We start from the raw sequence: 17019 nt of genomic DNA on the forward strand, positions 1-17019 counted from the left end.
CCAAATAATTAAATGATGGTGACATTGTCCAAACAAAGGTCATCCACAATGTGATTTTATATCCTATCAATCCCAATTTGAGGCCCGCTGAACATATGCCTTGTTAAGTTGTGGGCGAACATATCAGACGACACAGCGATTCTTCAAACAACTCTTGTTTATTCAGAGGCCAGAACAGAACAGAACTGAAGAGCTCAGTCAGCCTGCTTATATAGAGCTCCAGAACATCGTAACTGTAGCAACTTTTTAAAACTATCTAATCACTGAACGTCACTTTCGATCCTTCATTTGCATGCAAACTATCCAATCACCGAACGTCACTTTCGATCCTTCATTTGCATAACTATCTACAGTATCCCCCTGCTGGCCCAGGGTGAGAACTTCAGTACATAACATGCCTGATCTGCATTGTCTATGGAGGCCTGCTTCACAAATGCAGGACAACCAAATTGCTCACTTTTCTGAATCATGCAAATCCTTGTAATGTTTACAAAGCTTCCCCTCAAAACCATCACCGAAGCACAGATCACCTCTTATGGCCACAGATGTGTTTGGTGATTTGTTGGTGCTTTTGTTGTTCATGAGGATCTGTGCCTTGGATCAATGGTTTTGACTTGCTCGTAAGCACAAGATCTATGGATTTGTTTGTTTTTACTATGCTGCCTACCATTGTAAGCTTTAATTTGATGTTGCAAATTCAGGAAGATCCATTTTAATTCTCCTGGGCCTGACTTTTGTCAATACTATTTTGAACAGCAAATATGTGTGTGACTGAGCTTTGTCTCCTTATGTCTGTATTTGGGTCCAAGGGGAGTGGGGAGAGAAGCAACCAGATGGGGGTGTCGCCTACAGCACTCCCTTAAAAAAACTTTAAAAATGGGCTCATGGGCCCCACATTTTTGGCCACTGCTAGAGGTATATTATACCCTTCTTTTCCACTTCCCGTGCATGCTAATATTAAGCCTTCTTTTCTTTTCCTATAGATGTGCTCAGGTCTATGCAAGCCTGAAAGATTTCATCCCATTGACCCAACCCAGGATTATATATTTCCTCCTGAACTAATGGTAGGAGAAATTTGTTCATGCCTGTTATGAAGGAGTCTATAATAGACTGTATAAGTGTGTGTGAGAGAGTGTTTGCATATTGTTACAAAGTTTGCATGCCACCCCTAATATTTGCTAAGTGGTAGCAAGATTCCAGTGGGTTCTAAGCACTCGCTCGGGGTTGTGTTTCCCCATACAACCCTAACACACTTACCCGACCCCCACCTGCTTACCAGATCTCCCCTGAAAATGCATCCCTCCTTCACTGGGGTTGCCAGAAGGATGAATCGGTTATTTTCCCCAATTGCCTGCTCATCATGGACTTCAGTCCTCTTTAGGTAAAGGTAAAGCGACCCCTGACCATTCGGTCCAGTCGTGACCGACTCTGGGGTTGCGGCGCTCATCTCGCTCTATAGGCCTAGGGAGCCTGTGTTTGTCTGCAGACAGCTTCTGGGTCATGTGGCCAGCATGACTAAGCCGCTTTTGACGAACCAGAGCAGCGCACGGAAACACCGTTTACCTTCCCGCCAGAGTGGTACCTATTTATCTACTTGCACTTTGATGTGCTTTCGAACTGCTAGGTTGGCAGGAGTCAGTCCTCTTTACTAGAGGATAAAAAGAGAGCAACTTCACATCTCTGTGAAGTTTTTCTATCGCTGCCACTTCATCCCCCTTATCAACACTGTTGAAAACTCTCTGAAAATATTTTCTGTTTTTTTCTTACACACTTCTTTTTAAAGCCAGAAATTCTTGCAATTTTTAAATTACCGTAAACGTAATCTCCTATGTGTTGCGGATGCGCAAAACAACACCAACACGATAGTTTCTTACAAAGCTATCCTGGGAAGAGTGCTTAACACTTAACTGTAAGGTGTGGTTCAGGATTAAAGAGGGCTTGGTTCTCCTTGAAACAGCTATGTTTGCGTTTTGTTCATCCTTGTGCAATACTCTATCCATGTTGCTTTTTCTCACAGAGATTGGCTGAAGAGAGCAAAGGAAAAACTCTGGTTTTCAATGGAGAGAGAACCACCTGGATTTCTCCCGTGTCTCTGCAAGAGCTTGTCAACCTGAAAGCCAACTACCCAGATGCACCTCTTGTTGTAGGAAATACAAGTGTAGGTATGTAAATGCAGCCCTGCTAATCACCCAATCAGCCCAGAGGTCACACAAATCATAGAATTGTGAATAGCTGTCGGTTAAACCACAGAGCCTAGGACTTGCCAATCAGAAGGTCGGCGGTTCGAATCCCCGCGACGGGGTGAGCTCCCGTTGTTCGGTCCCTGCTCCTGCCAACCTAGCAGTTCAAAAGCACGTCAAAGTGCAAGTAGATAAATAGGTACCGCTCTGGCAGGAAGGTAAACGGCGTTTCCGTGCGCTGCTCAGGTTCACCAGAAGTGGCTTAGTCATGTTGGCCACATGACCCGGAAGCTGTACACTGGCTCCCTCGGCCAATAAAGCGAGATGAGCGTCGCAACCCCAGAGTCAGCCACAATTGGACCTAATGGTCAAGGGTCCCTTTACCTTTACGCCACTTTACCAGTCATGGTTTCCTCCAAATATTCTTTGGAACTGTAGCTTACCCATGACAGAGCTGCAATAACCAGAACCATTAACAAACTACAGTTCCTAGCATTCTTTGGGAGAAGACATGTGCCTTGAAAATAGGGTGTGGACATGATCAAAGTGTGCATAGCATGAGGCAACATCTACAAGGAAAGCTACTGAAAGTTTAAGATAAAATGAAGCTGCCAGCTTGACACCAAAACTTGACATACATCTATATACATGCATACGACTATACCTAGAGCAGGGGTCACCAACATGGTGCCCCCCGATGTATCACATGACCAGTGACCAGGGATAATGGGAGCTGTATGCCAGCAAGCATCTAGAGGGTAATACATTGGCTATTCCTGGTCTAGGCAATTGGCTGTATTAATAATATCACTAGAAATAGAAGCCTGATGTAGCGGTTGTCAATGCATTGAGTTGTTCATGGATCATGCAGAACACTTCAGGCTAAATTTGGTGATATCAGGTGACTTTAATAGTGAGGAGACTGATGTGTGCAGCAGAATGATGTAGCAGAATTCAGAATTGGTAGAATGGACTGTAATACTGTAGACGGCAGGTATGGAATCTAATTTTTGAATGCCTGCTGTGTAAAAAACAAAATCTCCCTGTACATACAAAATTAGCTCATTGGGGAGAAACATACAAGCTGCTGTGCTAGGTTTAAACTTGCAAGGGGGGGTTGTTGTTTTTAATGCACGAGGCTGTTAAAAATGTGATTCTAACCTAGTTTGAGGGACTGACTAGATGTGACAGATATAGAGTGTGCATTGATTGGAGCCAACTCCTAGAGGCTGAGGTCCCTTTGCCCCCCCAATAAAAAAATTGAGGGGGCTGGTGCCCCCAAAAGTTGTTTCTGCCACCTTGCTTGTAGTCCTGCTTTATCTTTCTGATATCTCATTGTGATTTTGTCCCTTTTAGGACTTGATATGAAACTTCTTTCTGTCTATCATCCCATTCTCCTTCATCCTACTAGGATCCCAGATCTGCATGTTACTGAAGTTGGAGACAATGGTACGTCTCTAAGCAGTCACTGGGGCCACCATTGGGGATCAGTGTTTCAGCTCTTTGGGTGGCGATAAACTGTACTGAATGTACTGTACTACAATGATAAACAGCGTATGCATTGCCACTGTGAATATAGGCAAGCGATAATTCTTAACTCGTGGGCTTCACTGAATAAGGTATTACCTTCATACATTGAAGCATAGACCCATTGTTCCATAGCAATCATGGAACGAGTTGTGGCTAGCTTTAAAACAATATGGATTTCAATAGGACTCTGCCCTTATTGACTTTGGCTAGACTGAAGCCATTGTGTCTGGATGGATGGATGCACACATCTTAGAGATACCATTTTCTCACCTATTATTTGCATCCATATTTAGCAGGCAATGTTTCACGTGTTATTTTGACGTTATCTACATGGTTTATAGGGACGCGGGTGGCGCTGTGGGTTAAACCACAGAGCCTAGGACTTGCTGATCAGAAGGTTGGCGGTTTGAATCCCTGTGACGGGGTGAGCTCCCGTCGCTCGGTCCCTGCTCCTGCCCACCTAGCAGTTCAAAAGCACGTCAAAGTGCAAGTAGATAAATAGGTACCGCTCCAGCGGGAAGGTAAACGGCATTTCCGTGTGCTGCTCTGGTTCACCAGAAGCGGCTTAGTCATGCCGGCCACATGACCCGGAAGCTGTATGCCGGCTCCCTCGACCAATAAAGCAAGATCAGTGCCACAACCCCAGAGTCGGTCACGACTGGACCTGATGGTCAGGGGTCCCTTTACCTTTACCTTTAGACATGCATTGGATTGCATATACAGTGGTACCTCAGGTTACAGACGCTTCAGTTTACAGATGCTTCAGGTTACAGACTCCGCTAACCCAGAAATAGTACCTCGGGTTAAGAACTTTGCTTCAGGATGAGAACAGAAATCGTGCAGTGGCAGCAGGAGGCCCCATGAGCTAAAGTGGTGCTTAGGTTAAGAACAGTTTCAGGTTAAGAACGGACCTCCAGAACGAATTAAGTTCTTAACCCAAGGTACCACTGTATCAGTTATTTGCCTCCCCTTATCACAACAAACACCAACTCTGCCTGTGGACTGTGTGGCTGTTTAAAAATGCCCATTTGTGCTCCCACCCCCCTTGTGAAAATTGCTTGGTTCCAGGGATCTTGATAGGCGCAGCAATCCATCTTGCCCAACTGAGGGACTTCCTATTAACCATCATCCCAGAACTCCCAATGGAAAAGTCAAAGATTTATGGTGTGCTGCTGAAGCAACTGAGGACCCTTGCTGGAGAACAAATTAGGAATTTGGCGGTAGGTTTCCCACCTTGCTTCCTTTGACCAGGTACAGATTACTTCCTGCCATGGCTTCACAGTTCTGCCCTCCATTCTCTCATAAATATTTGCACCCTATCCAATGCTCTGTCTGTACGGCTAAGCCATGGGCTTCCTTCCCCGTTGCTCCAGAACTATCAGGTGGATCACTAAGGGTGAACATTCGGCAATAAAGGAACAATTATGGGGTGGTGAAGGATGGATACACTTGTCTGTGTGAAGGACCCCACTCTGTCCCTACCATTGCCTGGGTCATTTTTGCTTTTACTCAGCCTTTGGAGGATAGATAACTGGCTGTGTGGTGCCCACTTCTAAACACACAAGATGTTGTCTTAGTGATTCACAAACCCACCTGCCAGTCCAAATCAAAAAGTCCCAACATTAAGGAAATCCAAAGGGAAAATATGAAGAACAGAGGATCTGACGAACACATTGTTAAAAACGCGTGAGGCAAAAGGTGGAAGTCTTTTTTTTAAAAAAAACAACACTTTATTTAAGGTAGATAAGGACAAGAGGAAATTATACAATTGAATATAAATTTAGATGGGAAATGGCTATGTATAGTGAATACTTATCTACTTTTAAAAATTTTCACCTATGGTTTTTTTCTTTTACTTCTTTATTTTTCTTTGTTCTTTTTTCCTTTTTTCTGATATCTTATCTTTCATTGCACTCCTTTATTGTGAATAGCATTTTATAGAGGTATAAATAACTGTAAATATGAAAAGAGACAAAGTATTCTCTATTTTTTTTTCTTGGTTATATGTATTTTCTTTTCTTTTGTATTTTCTTTTGTTGTAAATATGTATGTTTTCTAATTTGTACTTAATAAAATTTAAAAAATTAAAAAAACAAAAAAAAAGTCCCAACTCTCTTACTGACAACAAGTCAGTAGAAAGATTTGCAAGTCTCTTATTTTAAGGGACAAAGGGAAGCACTCAAATGCCTCATTAGTACCAAGGCACACAGAGCGGTCACCTCCCATAAGAGTTATATATCCCATTGATGTTGTCTCTATATCATTTTCCTCTGTTGTTAATCTCAGTTTTCCAAAGCTGGTTTTCATTTTAAAAAGTAAGGAAAACAAGACATGCATAGTTTGTCCCCCCCACTCTCCTATTTAAATAAATAATGATTTTTAAAACTTTGCTGGCTTAAGATCCAGGGCTTGATTCCAGCTGAGGCTGCATACACAATATACCGTATTTTTCGCTCTATAGGACGCACCGGACCATAGGACGCACCAGACCATAGGAGGGGGAGAACAGGAAAAAAAATAATCTCCCCCTCTCTGCTCAGCGCCCCTTCAGCGAAGTGGCAGGAGAAATGGAGCCCCTTCCATTTCTCCTCCCGCTTCACTGAAGGGGCGCTGCGCAGAGAGGGAAAACTGTGCAGTGCCTCTCCAGCGAAGCGAAGCCTGGAGAGCAAGAGGGATCGGTGTGCACCGACCCTCTCGCTCTCCAGGCTTCAGGCAGTTATCCGCAAGCCTTCCGAGCGCAGCGGGAACTCCTGCCTGAGTTCCCTCGGAGCGCAGCCTTTGAAGCCTCCGCAGAGCAGCGGGGTGCCTTCACCCCCCTGCCCTGCGGAGGCTTTGTGCAGCCATCCCCAAGCTAGAACAGCGAGACGGAGCGCTGCGCAGCGCTCTGTCTCCCTGTTCTGGCTTTGGGCTTAGCTGTGCAGCCTGCATTCACTCTATAGGACGCACACACATTTCCCCTTAATTTTTGGAGGGGGAAAAGTGCACCCTATAGAGCGAAAAATACGATACCTCTAAAACACATGCTAAGCATATTTCCCTCTTCAAAGAATTCTGGGCACTGTAGTTTGTTAAGGGACACTGGGAATTGTAACTCTGTGACCAGCAAACTACAGCGCCCAGAATCCTTTGAGAGGGGAAATTGGGTTGTTGTTTTTTAACCATTTGAGGGTGTGTGTTTTTTTACAGTCAAGCAGTGTATAAATTTTAAGAAATAATAAATAAAGGATATAATGATAATATAGCTATACGCAATTTAGTAGTAGTAACAGTGATATCATTGTCCATTAGTCTTTAGGAGGACATATTGTGAGCAGAGGATCAACCTGGGATCTGAACCCTGTCCTGGCAGCTGGGAATGCGCTTCTCAATCTGGTATCAATAGGTAAAAGGCAATGTCTCCCTTGCATACATTTCTGCACTGGGTAGTTTGATCAAAATGTACACAATGAAATAACTGTTAAAAGTACAAATGGTGAGCGAATCAACTGACTAGGAACTTTTTCTGCTCTTATAAACTGTTAATAAGAAAGCTTTAGACACTTTGATCAACAGTAACATAGCATCTAGTACAGTAAGTATTTTCCAATGATTTATTGGTAAACATAGATCCTATATTCTAGGGCAGGGGTCAGCAAACTTGTTCAGCAGGGGGCCGGTCCACTGTCTCTCAGAACTTGTGGGGGGCCAGACTATATATTTTTTGGGGGGGGATGAATAAATTCCTATGCACCACAAATAACCCAGAGATGCATTTTAAAGAAAAGCACACATTCTACTCATGTAAAAACACCAGGCAGGCCCCACAAATAACCCAGAGATGCTTTTTAAATAAAAGCACACACTCTACTCATGTAAAAACACGCTGATTCCCGGAGCATCCATGGGCCGGATTTAGAAGGCGATTGGGCCGGATCCAGCCCCGGGGCCTTCGTTTACCTACCCATGTTCTAGGGACTGTGAACTACCTGTTTCTTGACTGAGCTGAGAATTATTAGGAGACCCCTACCAGAGCTAGCACCTTTAACAAACTACAGCTCCCAGGATACTTTAGGGAAGCTGTGGCTGTTAAAGCGGTACAAGAATGCTTTAAACGGATGGTGTGGATGTGATTCAATTTCATAATAGTGGGGAGGGGGTGGGAATAAAATCATGTCCTAATAGCAGAAGTCATTCTGCAGAATCCTTACTTTCCTTCCCGCTGTTTTGCTCTTACGACTATGATGAGAGAGAAAGGAAACCTACTAACTGATGTTCTCTTACAATGGCAAAATGCAGGGTGGTGTATTATTACATGAAGTCTATGATATATAATATTGCCTAGGAAGACAGTATATAATAATAAACAAGTGGAAGTCCATTGTATTTATCAACGACAAATGCCAACTGACAAGTGTGCAGGTTTGATCTTGCAGAGTTCTGAGCAATAGTACCTTGGCTACAAATTGGGGGCATCTGAAATGGCTAGAATTATTTATAGCTGTGAGCACCCTTCATACAAATGTTTCTGTTGGGTAAATCAGCCATTGAAGAGGGCCAGTTCTGCCTCACAGCTTGAATAGATGCAGGGGTAATTTTCTCTTGCATGGGACAGATAAAATCAGTATCTGTTAAGAGCTCGTTCTCTAAAGACTATTCTTTCCTCTATCAGATGGATCACGACAGATTCCCTTGAATGATGAATTCCTTGCGCGCTTGCCACAGGCAGACCTTTCACCAAGAGAGGTCATAGTCTCTGTTTTTATCCCTTTCTCCAAGGAAGTAAGTTGTGTGTTTGTTTCTTTCTGTATGTTTTCCTCCCCACCCCTCCAAACACAAGATGCTTTCTGCACTGTGGAACACTTACGTTGGGCAAGACAATATTTGTATCAAAATCTCAACATAAATTAGTCCATGCAGGCACATAAATGGCAGGTCAACACATTGCTGGAGAGAGAGGCAACATATTTCCAAGTATTCATCTACCAGTAAAAAAATCACATGTAAATTACCTAGGGATCGGTGAGGGTGGGAAGTTTAATGAAAGACACTTTGCTCCCTGTTGCTCATTTATTTGTTTATTATATTTATCATCTGGTTTTCAGTTAGAAAATTGACACCTCAAATGGCCTACACCCTATAACAATTAAAATCCCACACAAAATTCACAGTCAGGACAAAATAGTCATACTTCACTAAATCAATATGCCAATACATAAAAAGCATGCATTGAAAACAGTCAATAAAACTGCATTTAATAAAATGGGTAGTCTTCTCAAAATATATTCAGGAGTCTGGGAACAGAGAGAGCAACATTTTTTTAAAAAATTGAAACTCTTGAGTCCCTTTTGCTCTCACTTGGATTCAACCTTCCGACTCTACAATTCTATGATTCCTTGATTCTATATTAGCTCTGGAAAGTTCAGATCAGTTTATTTCTTACTAGAATTTGCATATAACAAATTCCTCAAGCATGTCTCGATGCGCACACTCATTAACTTTTGTCCCACTCTTATCACTGGGCACATCGGTATTGCAGGTTTCTGAAGAACTACAAAAATATGCTAAACCTGTGAGCAGTGTTGATTGCATATGTGCCATGGGTAGTAATATTTCCTTCACCAGTAAGCAGCCACATTGCCGTCCCCATCTCTCTAGAGCAGCTTTCCTCAACCTGGTGCCCTTGGGATGTTGGACTACAACTCTCATCCCTGACCAGGCTGGTGCTGATAGGAACTTTACACCAAAAGGCTGCTGTAGATGAATGATGTCCAGATTTCTTGGATGGCTGAATGGCCCATGTGATGCCATAGTTATGAACTCCCTTCTTTAATCCACTCCTATACAGCAAGAATGAAACAACAACCGAGTATAGGAAGTATAGTCTATATCAGGCACGTCCAACTCAAAAGAGACAGTGATCTACTCCCACTATAAAAAAAAACTGGCAGTGATCTACCTATTGTCATTGCCAAGAGTTGTTGATCTTTTTTGGGGAAGGGATTGTCAGAGTTGTTGATCTTTTGGGGAAGGTGACCCAGAGTTGTTGAGCTTTTCAGGGGGATCGATCAGGAGCACCCTGGAGATCCCGCAATCTACCTGGAACACCCCCGCGATCTACCGGTAGATCGTAATCTACCTGTTGGACATGCCTTTAAAGACATGGATATTAACAGCCAACCACATGTGCATTGGGACACAGGTGGCGTTGTGGGTTAAACCACAGAGCCTAGGACTTGCTGATCAGAAGGTCGGCGGTTCAAATCCCTGCAATGGGGTGAGCTCCCGTTGCTTGGTCCCTGCTCCTGCCACCCTAGCAGTTCAAAAGCATGTCAAAGTGCAAGTAGATAAATAGGTACCACTCCGGCAGGAAGGTAAACGGCGTTTCCGTGCACTGCTCTGGTTCACCAGAAGCGGCTTAGTCATGCTGGCCACATGACCCGGGAGCTCTATGCCGGCTCCCTCGGCCAATAAAGCGAGATGAGCGCAGCATCCCCAGAGTCGGTCACGACTGGACCTAATGGTCAGGGGTCCCTTTACCTTTACCTTTTTACATGTGCATTGCCCTATGTATACATGAGCTAGGATGGCAACATCTTCCCAGCGAGTTTATGAGGTAGTCTATTGATTGGCACATATATGTATGATGATTGAAGGTGACAACCTGTCAGGGTGAAATTCCACATTACATTGTTCATATGCCTTTAAAAAGCATGGCCACTTCCATTTTGAAGAAAATCAATTTTGGGACTCCAATCTGGAATAGATCCTTGATCTAGATCAGGGCCCTGCAATGTCCCACAACAAAATTCTGCCCGTCTGCTGTTTTACTCCTGAATGTGTTTCTTGTAGTAAACTGTACGCATTTCAGGGCAAACAGTTGCTTGTGAAGAAAGCGGTTTTCAGAGGGAAACAGGAGCAGGGCCCAGATTGGGAACACATTCCAGACTGAAGCTTTGCACATGTTATTTCCTTCCAAAATAAAAGTGGCAAGGGTAACTACACTTTTTATAAAAACCACGAATAATGTAATTTGACCCTTACTGACTGTTTCACGGAAGGCTCTTTATGTATAATGTTACCCTACAGCTACTAGCATGATGAGGGCAGTAAAATAACCCAATTTCTCCTTCTTGCATCTGCCAGGATGAATTTGTGTCAGCATTCCGGCAGGCTGAGCGCCGAAAAAATGCATTGTCTGTGACAAATTCTTCAATGAGAGTCCTTTTCCAGCCAGGCACTGGTGTCATTGAGGACATGGCTATTTTATATGGTGGCATTGGTCCTACCACAGTGAGCGCAAGAAATACCTGTCAGAAGCTCATTGGAAGGTACATTGACTGTACCATTTGACATTATATAGGAATAGCTGTTTCTTGCTTTTGGAGGAGCTTGGGGCAGAATCTAGAAGCTAGAAAAATTAAACTCTCTCTGTACTTAAACCTTGTCTGCAAGTAGTAATGAAAAACCTTTTTTTAAAAAGGTGGGCAAATGTCTTCATTTCAAAATTAGTTTATATCATGTCAGAATACTGCTCTTAAAAACTAACGAACAAAAGCACCTCTCCAACATTTCACCAAACCACACTGGAGTGGAAGTGGAGAAGAATTGCAATTTCTGTGAATACGAATTTGGGATAAAATTTAAGAGAACAATTATACATATCAGTTTTCTGAGAATTTTTTTCATTCTGTGGGCCCAGGGAATTGTGGGACTAGATGTCATGTAATTCAGTTCCCTGAACTGCGGCAAGATCATTCAATCATTTTTTCATTTATTACCCAACCTTCTCCCTAAGGTTCCAGGGGAGGTTACAACATTAAAACACCATGTTAAATAAAACAAAACCTTCCACACTCTTATGTATTTGGGTTAAGATTTAGGGAAGTTTTTAATATTTAATGCTGTATTGTTTTTAACACTCAACTGGGAGCTGCCTGGAGTGGCTGGGGAAACTCAGCCAGATGGGCGGGGTGTAAATAATAAATTATTATTATTATTATTATTATTATTATTATTATTATTATTATTTATTTATTTATTAAGATGACACAAATCTTAACTGCATCGTTCCTTATTAGTCAAGTCATGACCTATGCACGTCTTCATATCCTGCTTGTGAGTTTCTCAAGGCATCTTATCTGACTGGTCACTGTTAGAAACTGATTGTTCTGATCAACGACTTTAAGTGTTTTATCCATATGTTCCTAATGCTCACTGTGGAAGATGTAGGCTGGGTCACCAGCACCAATGTCCTGTTCTTCCATATTAAGATTAGCTGTGACTGGTTCATATTATGCAATCTATTTTCCTACGATAGAAAGGACCTATTTTGAATAATATTATTTATCAGTTCCTGAGAAACCTGAAATGAAATCCCATCTGTTGAGTTTCCTTGTGGCAAAGTGTACTTCATTATCAAAGTCACTTTAATAAACACATTTGGAAACCTTTTCTCCTCACCCCTTCAAAACTCTGCATATACATATCTATCGTTTGCTAAAATAAACTTATTTGGTTGTATTATTTCTCCCCCCAGCAACTGGGACGAAGAGATGCTGAATGAAGCTTGCAGGCTAATTCTTGAAGAAATTATCCTCTCTCCTTCAGCCCCGGGTGCAAAAGTGGAATACAGGCGGACTCTGCTTGTCAGCTTCTTCTTCAGATTTTATCTGCAAGTGCTACAAGGTTTAAAGAACATGGTAAATAACACCCCAAAGAACAAAGTAGGGCAATGACTTTAAGAATGTCACAAAATGGCGCCCAAGCCTTCAGGGTTCTCCAGAGCTCTTCATCAGGCTGGGTATTAAGCAAAGGGGGGGGGGGAGAAAATAATAATCACCTTTCCTATTTGAGTAGAAAGCCTTATACCTTTCCACTCCAGTCTCCAGCAGCTGTTCACTCAATTCCCAAAAGCTATGTGGTATGGGAAATAGCTCTTCTGTAAGTCAAGCTGATATTAAAGGCACAAGAGCAAGTCTGGCCTTATTTTTGGGGTAAGCAGTTAGTAATTGAGCTAGGTACATATTCACACGGTGCTTATGGCACACATGCCTCTGAATACAAGTGGCTTGCAACACATATAAGAGGGTGCCATTGTCTTGCCTACTTTCCATAGGCACCCAGTTGGCCACTATGAGAACAGAATTCTGGACCAGATGGGCCTTTCGTCTGATCCAACAAGGCTTCTCTTGTGTTCACTATAGGTGGATAAGAAATAAACTATCCCTCCTCTTAAAAACAATGTTCTTCCTACTTTTCTGCCTCTACCAAAGATCATTGTTTCCATTAACAATTTGTACACACCGTTTTTTCTGCACCTATGTAGAAAAATTGTCTTACATACAACAGGCCTTTCTTCCTATGTAACAGATGCCATGCTGTTTTCATTCAGCCCATTCTTCATGTTGGCTCAAATACAACTTTTTACAAAAATTAAAAAGTTTGTTAAGATGTTATAAGTGGAGATTTTGCTACATGACTGGAAACCCCCCCCCCCACATGTGTAGAAAGGACACACTAGAAGTAGTAGTGCAAGTCATATCTTAATTTGAGCACCCTGGTAGTACATATTTGGGCAATGAATTACCATTATATGGTTGCTTGCCCCTGAAGAATTTCTTGGGGAAAATTGATGTAATATATAATTAATTTGTCTTCCCACAGAATCCATCTAAGTATCCTGACTTGCCAAAGAGATACGCCAGTGCTTTAGGCGAGTTCCGTGAGAAACCACCTCAGGGTATGCAAATATACCAGGTCAGTGACGTTGTTTTCATTGCTTTTCATCTAACATTAACATTCCTGTCAATGCTATCATGTTAACCCACCCTTCTCTAAGTATAATGGGTTGTTTTCAACTGAGATCTACCCAGAGTAGGCGCACTGAAATTAATGCTTCTAAGTTACGCATATCCATTCAGTTCAATGGGTCTAGTCTTAGTACTTAGCATGGCTTACCACCCAGTGATCTGTGACTTAACTAATTGGTTAAGTGGTTTACACCAATAAAAATATAAAACAAAGCAATAGAAATTTGCCCCCTACGTGATTACAGAAATAAGGAATGTTTAAACAAAACAAGATAGAGAGTTATACCAGCGACTAACTGACAGAGAGAAGATCATCAATATCAGGATTGGGAAATTGGGAAGTAACAAAAGCAGAAAAATAAAGGATGGACTTTAGCTCTTGAAATCCAGAACATGGGAAGTCCCATTGAAATTAATTAATTCAGACTCTATAATTGGCTGTATTGTTTTTTGAATGTGGTAAGATCTGGCTTGATTTGTTATTAATATGAATGTTGTTGTTTTTTCTTTTTTGGAAAATGAATAAAAATGATTTACAAAATAATAATAATAATAATAATAATAATAATAATAATAATAAATAATAGTGGCAGGCTACTATATTTGCATAAGAGGAATACTTGAGTTTGCTGGGTGGGTATGAAATAAATGATCGTTTGCTGTTGAAGAATCTAGTTCCAGACTGCTTCCATGCTGGGTGCTTACCATTCAGTCCCATTTTGCCTGGGGTCTACGCAACGTCATCATCCATTGATAATCCTCCTGTGTTTTCCTCCCTGTGCTGCTCCCATCTTTTTTTGTAGTTGTCTGTGACTGCCTTGACTGTATTATACCTAGGTAAATCCAGTAGTAAATTAACATACATACATACAAACAAATAAATAAATAAATCAGATCACCAAAAAACCAGGATCTCAGCAACAAAATGTCAACAGGGAACCAAGGAGACAGAATATCACTCTAAGCCCAAAGGCCCAGTGAAACATAATGCTTTTAAGGAGAGTCAGAAAACCTGCAGTATGGAAGCCCATATGAATCTCTTGCAGGGAGAGTTCCACAATCTAGACACTACTGCTAAAAGGATCCTGCCTGATGTCACCATTAATTGAACCACTGAAAGTGGTGGGACACAGAGCAGGTTAGCTCAAGGATTAGGCAGATTCATGTGGTAAAAAGTTGTCCTCCATAATACCAAGGATACTAATTGAAAATGTTTACCTATACTAACAGAAAACGTATATTTGGCCTAATAGCTTGACTGGTCCTCCTATATAAGCCAATATGGAATCGGAGCTTTGGGTACAGATAGCAACATGGTACAAGTTCTGGGCCCAACGTTCAGCCTGTACAAACTGAAATACAACCATGTTGTCACCATATAATTTTAGTAGGATTTTCTGAGTAATACTCAGTAATCTAATGAACCGTCTGTACAGTGGTACCTCGGGTTAAGTACTTAATTCGTTCCGGAGGTCCGTTCTTAACCTGAAACTGTTCTTTTTTAAAAAAAAATATTTTTATTGGTTTTTAACATACAAAATTATAAAACATACCACACAATTTATCACAAATACATTCTTATTGGACTTCCATCAGCCTGAAACTGTTCTTAACCTGAAGCACCACTTTAGCTAATGGGGCCTCCTGCTGCCGCTGTGCCGCCAGAGCACAATTTCTGTTCTCATCCTGAAGCAAAGTTCTTAACCTGAAGCACTATTTCTGGGTTAGTGGAGTGTGTAACCTGAAGCGTATGTAACTTGAAGCGTATGTATCCCGAGGTACCACTGTATAGTAAATGTCTCTACCATATGACAGGATGTAGACCCTCATCAGCCTCCTCAGGACCCAGTGGGGCGTCCCATCATGCACCAGTCTGGTATTAAACATACCACCGGTGAAGCAGACTATGTCGATGACATGCCTCCAGAGGAAGGGCAGCTCTACATGGCTGTGGTCACCAGCACATACGCCCACGCAAAGATTCTGTAAGTAACAAGAAGGAATGTGCGTGAGGAAAGTGTGGCAGTAGAACATGGGAAGGAGGACGTATTGTAACAGATACTGGACATGCTTTGAATCTTGGTTTGGTTTACTTCAGGAGTGGGCTGGAATGAAAGTGTGCTTGCAAACGTAGGCGAAAAGAGGAGGGCTTGACGTACAGCTCTTTTAAATAAGAGTTGAGTGCTCTTTGGGAGCATTGAAAGTGCTTATTCAGCGCACCCAACACACAAGGCTGATATCCACACCCAGTTCTACCATTAGGGACAGTGAGGCAGCTGCCTGAAGCAGCCGATTTGGAGTGTCATGAAAGGGTGGCAAATGGTTTGCTGGTTAATTTATTACAGTGGTACCTCGGGTTAAGTACTTAATTTGTTCCGGAGGTCCGTTCTTAACCTGAAACTGTTCTTAACCTGAAGCACCACTTTAGCTAATGGGGCCTCCTGTTGCTGCTGTACCGCCAGAGCACGATTTCTGTTCTCATCCTGAAGCAAAGTTCTTAACCCGAGGTAATATTACTGGGTTAGCAGAGTCTGTAACCTGAAGCGTATGTAACCTGAAGCGTATGTAACCCGAGGTACCACAGTATCGTTGTGTTTAAACTCTCAGGGACAGGGTGCGGGGGGGGGAGGCGTGCTTGTGGTCTTTTCTGCCTCAAATTACTTGGCCAGATGGGCACTCTTCAACTTGATTTGAGAGTGGGGATGGCATGGGGGACGGCACCATTTATTGTCCTGCAAAATGTCTAGGGTAGGGTCACCAGACATCCCCAGTTCCCGGGGACAGTCCCTGGATTTGCAAATCTGTCCCTGTACAGATTCTGTCCCCGGAATGTCCCTGGATTTGCAAATCTGTCCCCGGGAAACGTGGCAGCGGCAGTCTCAGCCTCAGCCGCCTGGAGCCAGCCTGGTAGCGCAGTTGGCTCTGGCTGGTTTCAGGAGCTGCTTGCTGCCATGGCGCCCACCATTTTTCCTCGCCAGAAGTCCCCATATGATGTGTTGTGCACAAGACACATCATATGGGGACTTCCGGGAGGCAAACTGGTGGGCGCCATGGCAGCAAACAACTCCTGAAGCCAACTGCGCTACCAGGCTGGCTCCAGGCTGTTGACTATCGCTGCCACTGCCGCTGCCGCTGCCGCTGCTGAAGGGTAACCGGGGACGTCCGGCGGTACAGATCTCCTGCCCCCTCCCCCCTTTGTTTTAATTGATCGGGGGAGGCTAGGAAGTTGCGGGCGGGCGGCCGTTGCCCAGTTTTTAAAAACTCTGCATATTTATGTTTCACAGGGTGCAACAGAAGGGCTTTTCACCTTTATACAATATGCATGTGTGCTTGGGCCCAGGATCTTTTGCCTCACCATCCCCACTACCGACTCCCTGTTGCTACTCAGCTTAAAAAAAAAAAGTGTCCCCGGATTCATTGAAAAAAATCTGGTAACCCCGACCTGCACATATCAGCTGCCTGCCTGTATTGCAGTTAGGGGTGATTTCACACATATACAGATACCAGTTAAGATAGTACAA

The 17019-nt window shown here is 42.9% G+C and overlaps 1 protein-coding gene across 2 annotated transcripts in view; it reads left to right on the plus strand.

The window, feature by feature from the left end:
• LOC310768369 (aldehyde oxidase 4-like) overlaps positions 1–17019 on the plus strand; it is a 68417-nt gene that overhangs the window by 13636 nt on the left and 37762 nt on the right. For both annotated transcript variants that reach the window (XM_083626383.1, XM_083626382.1), the window contains exons 8-17: positions 984–1064; positions 2018–2162; positions 3537–3629; positions 4779–4930; positions 6999–7092; positions 8359–8468; positions 10833–11017; positions 12226–12388; positions 13353–13445; positions 15314–15483. In XM_083626383.1, coding sequence (XP_083482509.1) covers positions 984–1064; positions 2018–2162; positions 3537–3629; positions 4779–4930; positions 6999–7092; positions 8359–8468; positions 10833–11017; positions 12226–12388; positions 13353–13445; positions 15314–15483 — 1286 coding nt within the window. The remainder of the gene's footprint in view (positions 1–983; positions 1065–2017; positions 2163–3536; positions 3630–4778; positions 4931–6998; positions 7093–8358; positions 8469–10832; positions 11018–12225; positions 12389–13352; positions 13446–15313; positions 15484–17019) is intronic.

This window comes from Podarcis filfolensis (assembly GCF_964270895.1).
Source record: "Podarcis filfolensis genome assembly, chromosome: 1".
NCBI lineage: Eukaryota > Metazoa > Chordata > Lepidosauria > Squamata > Lacertidae > Podarcis > Podarcis filfolensis.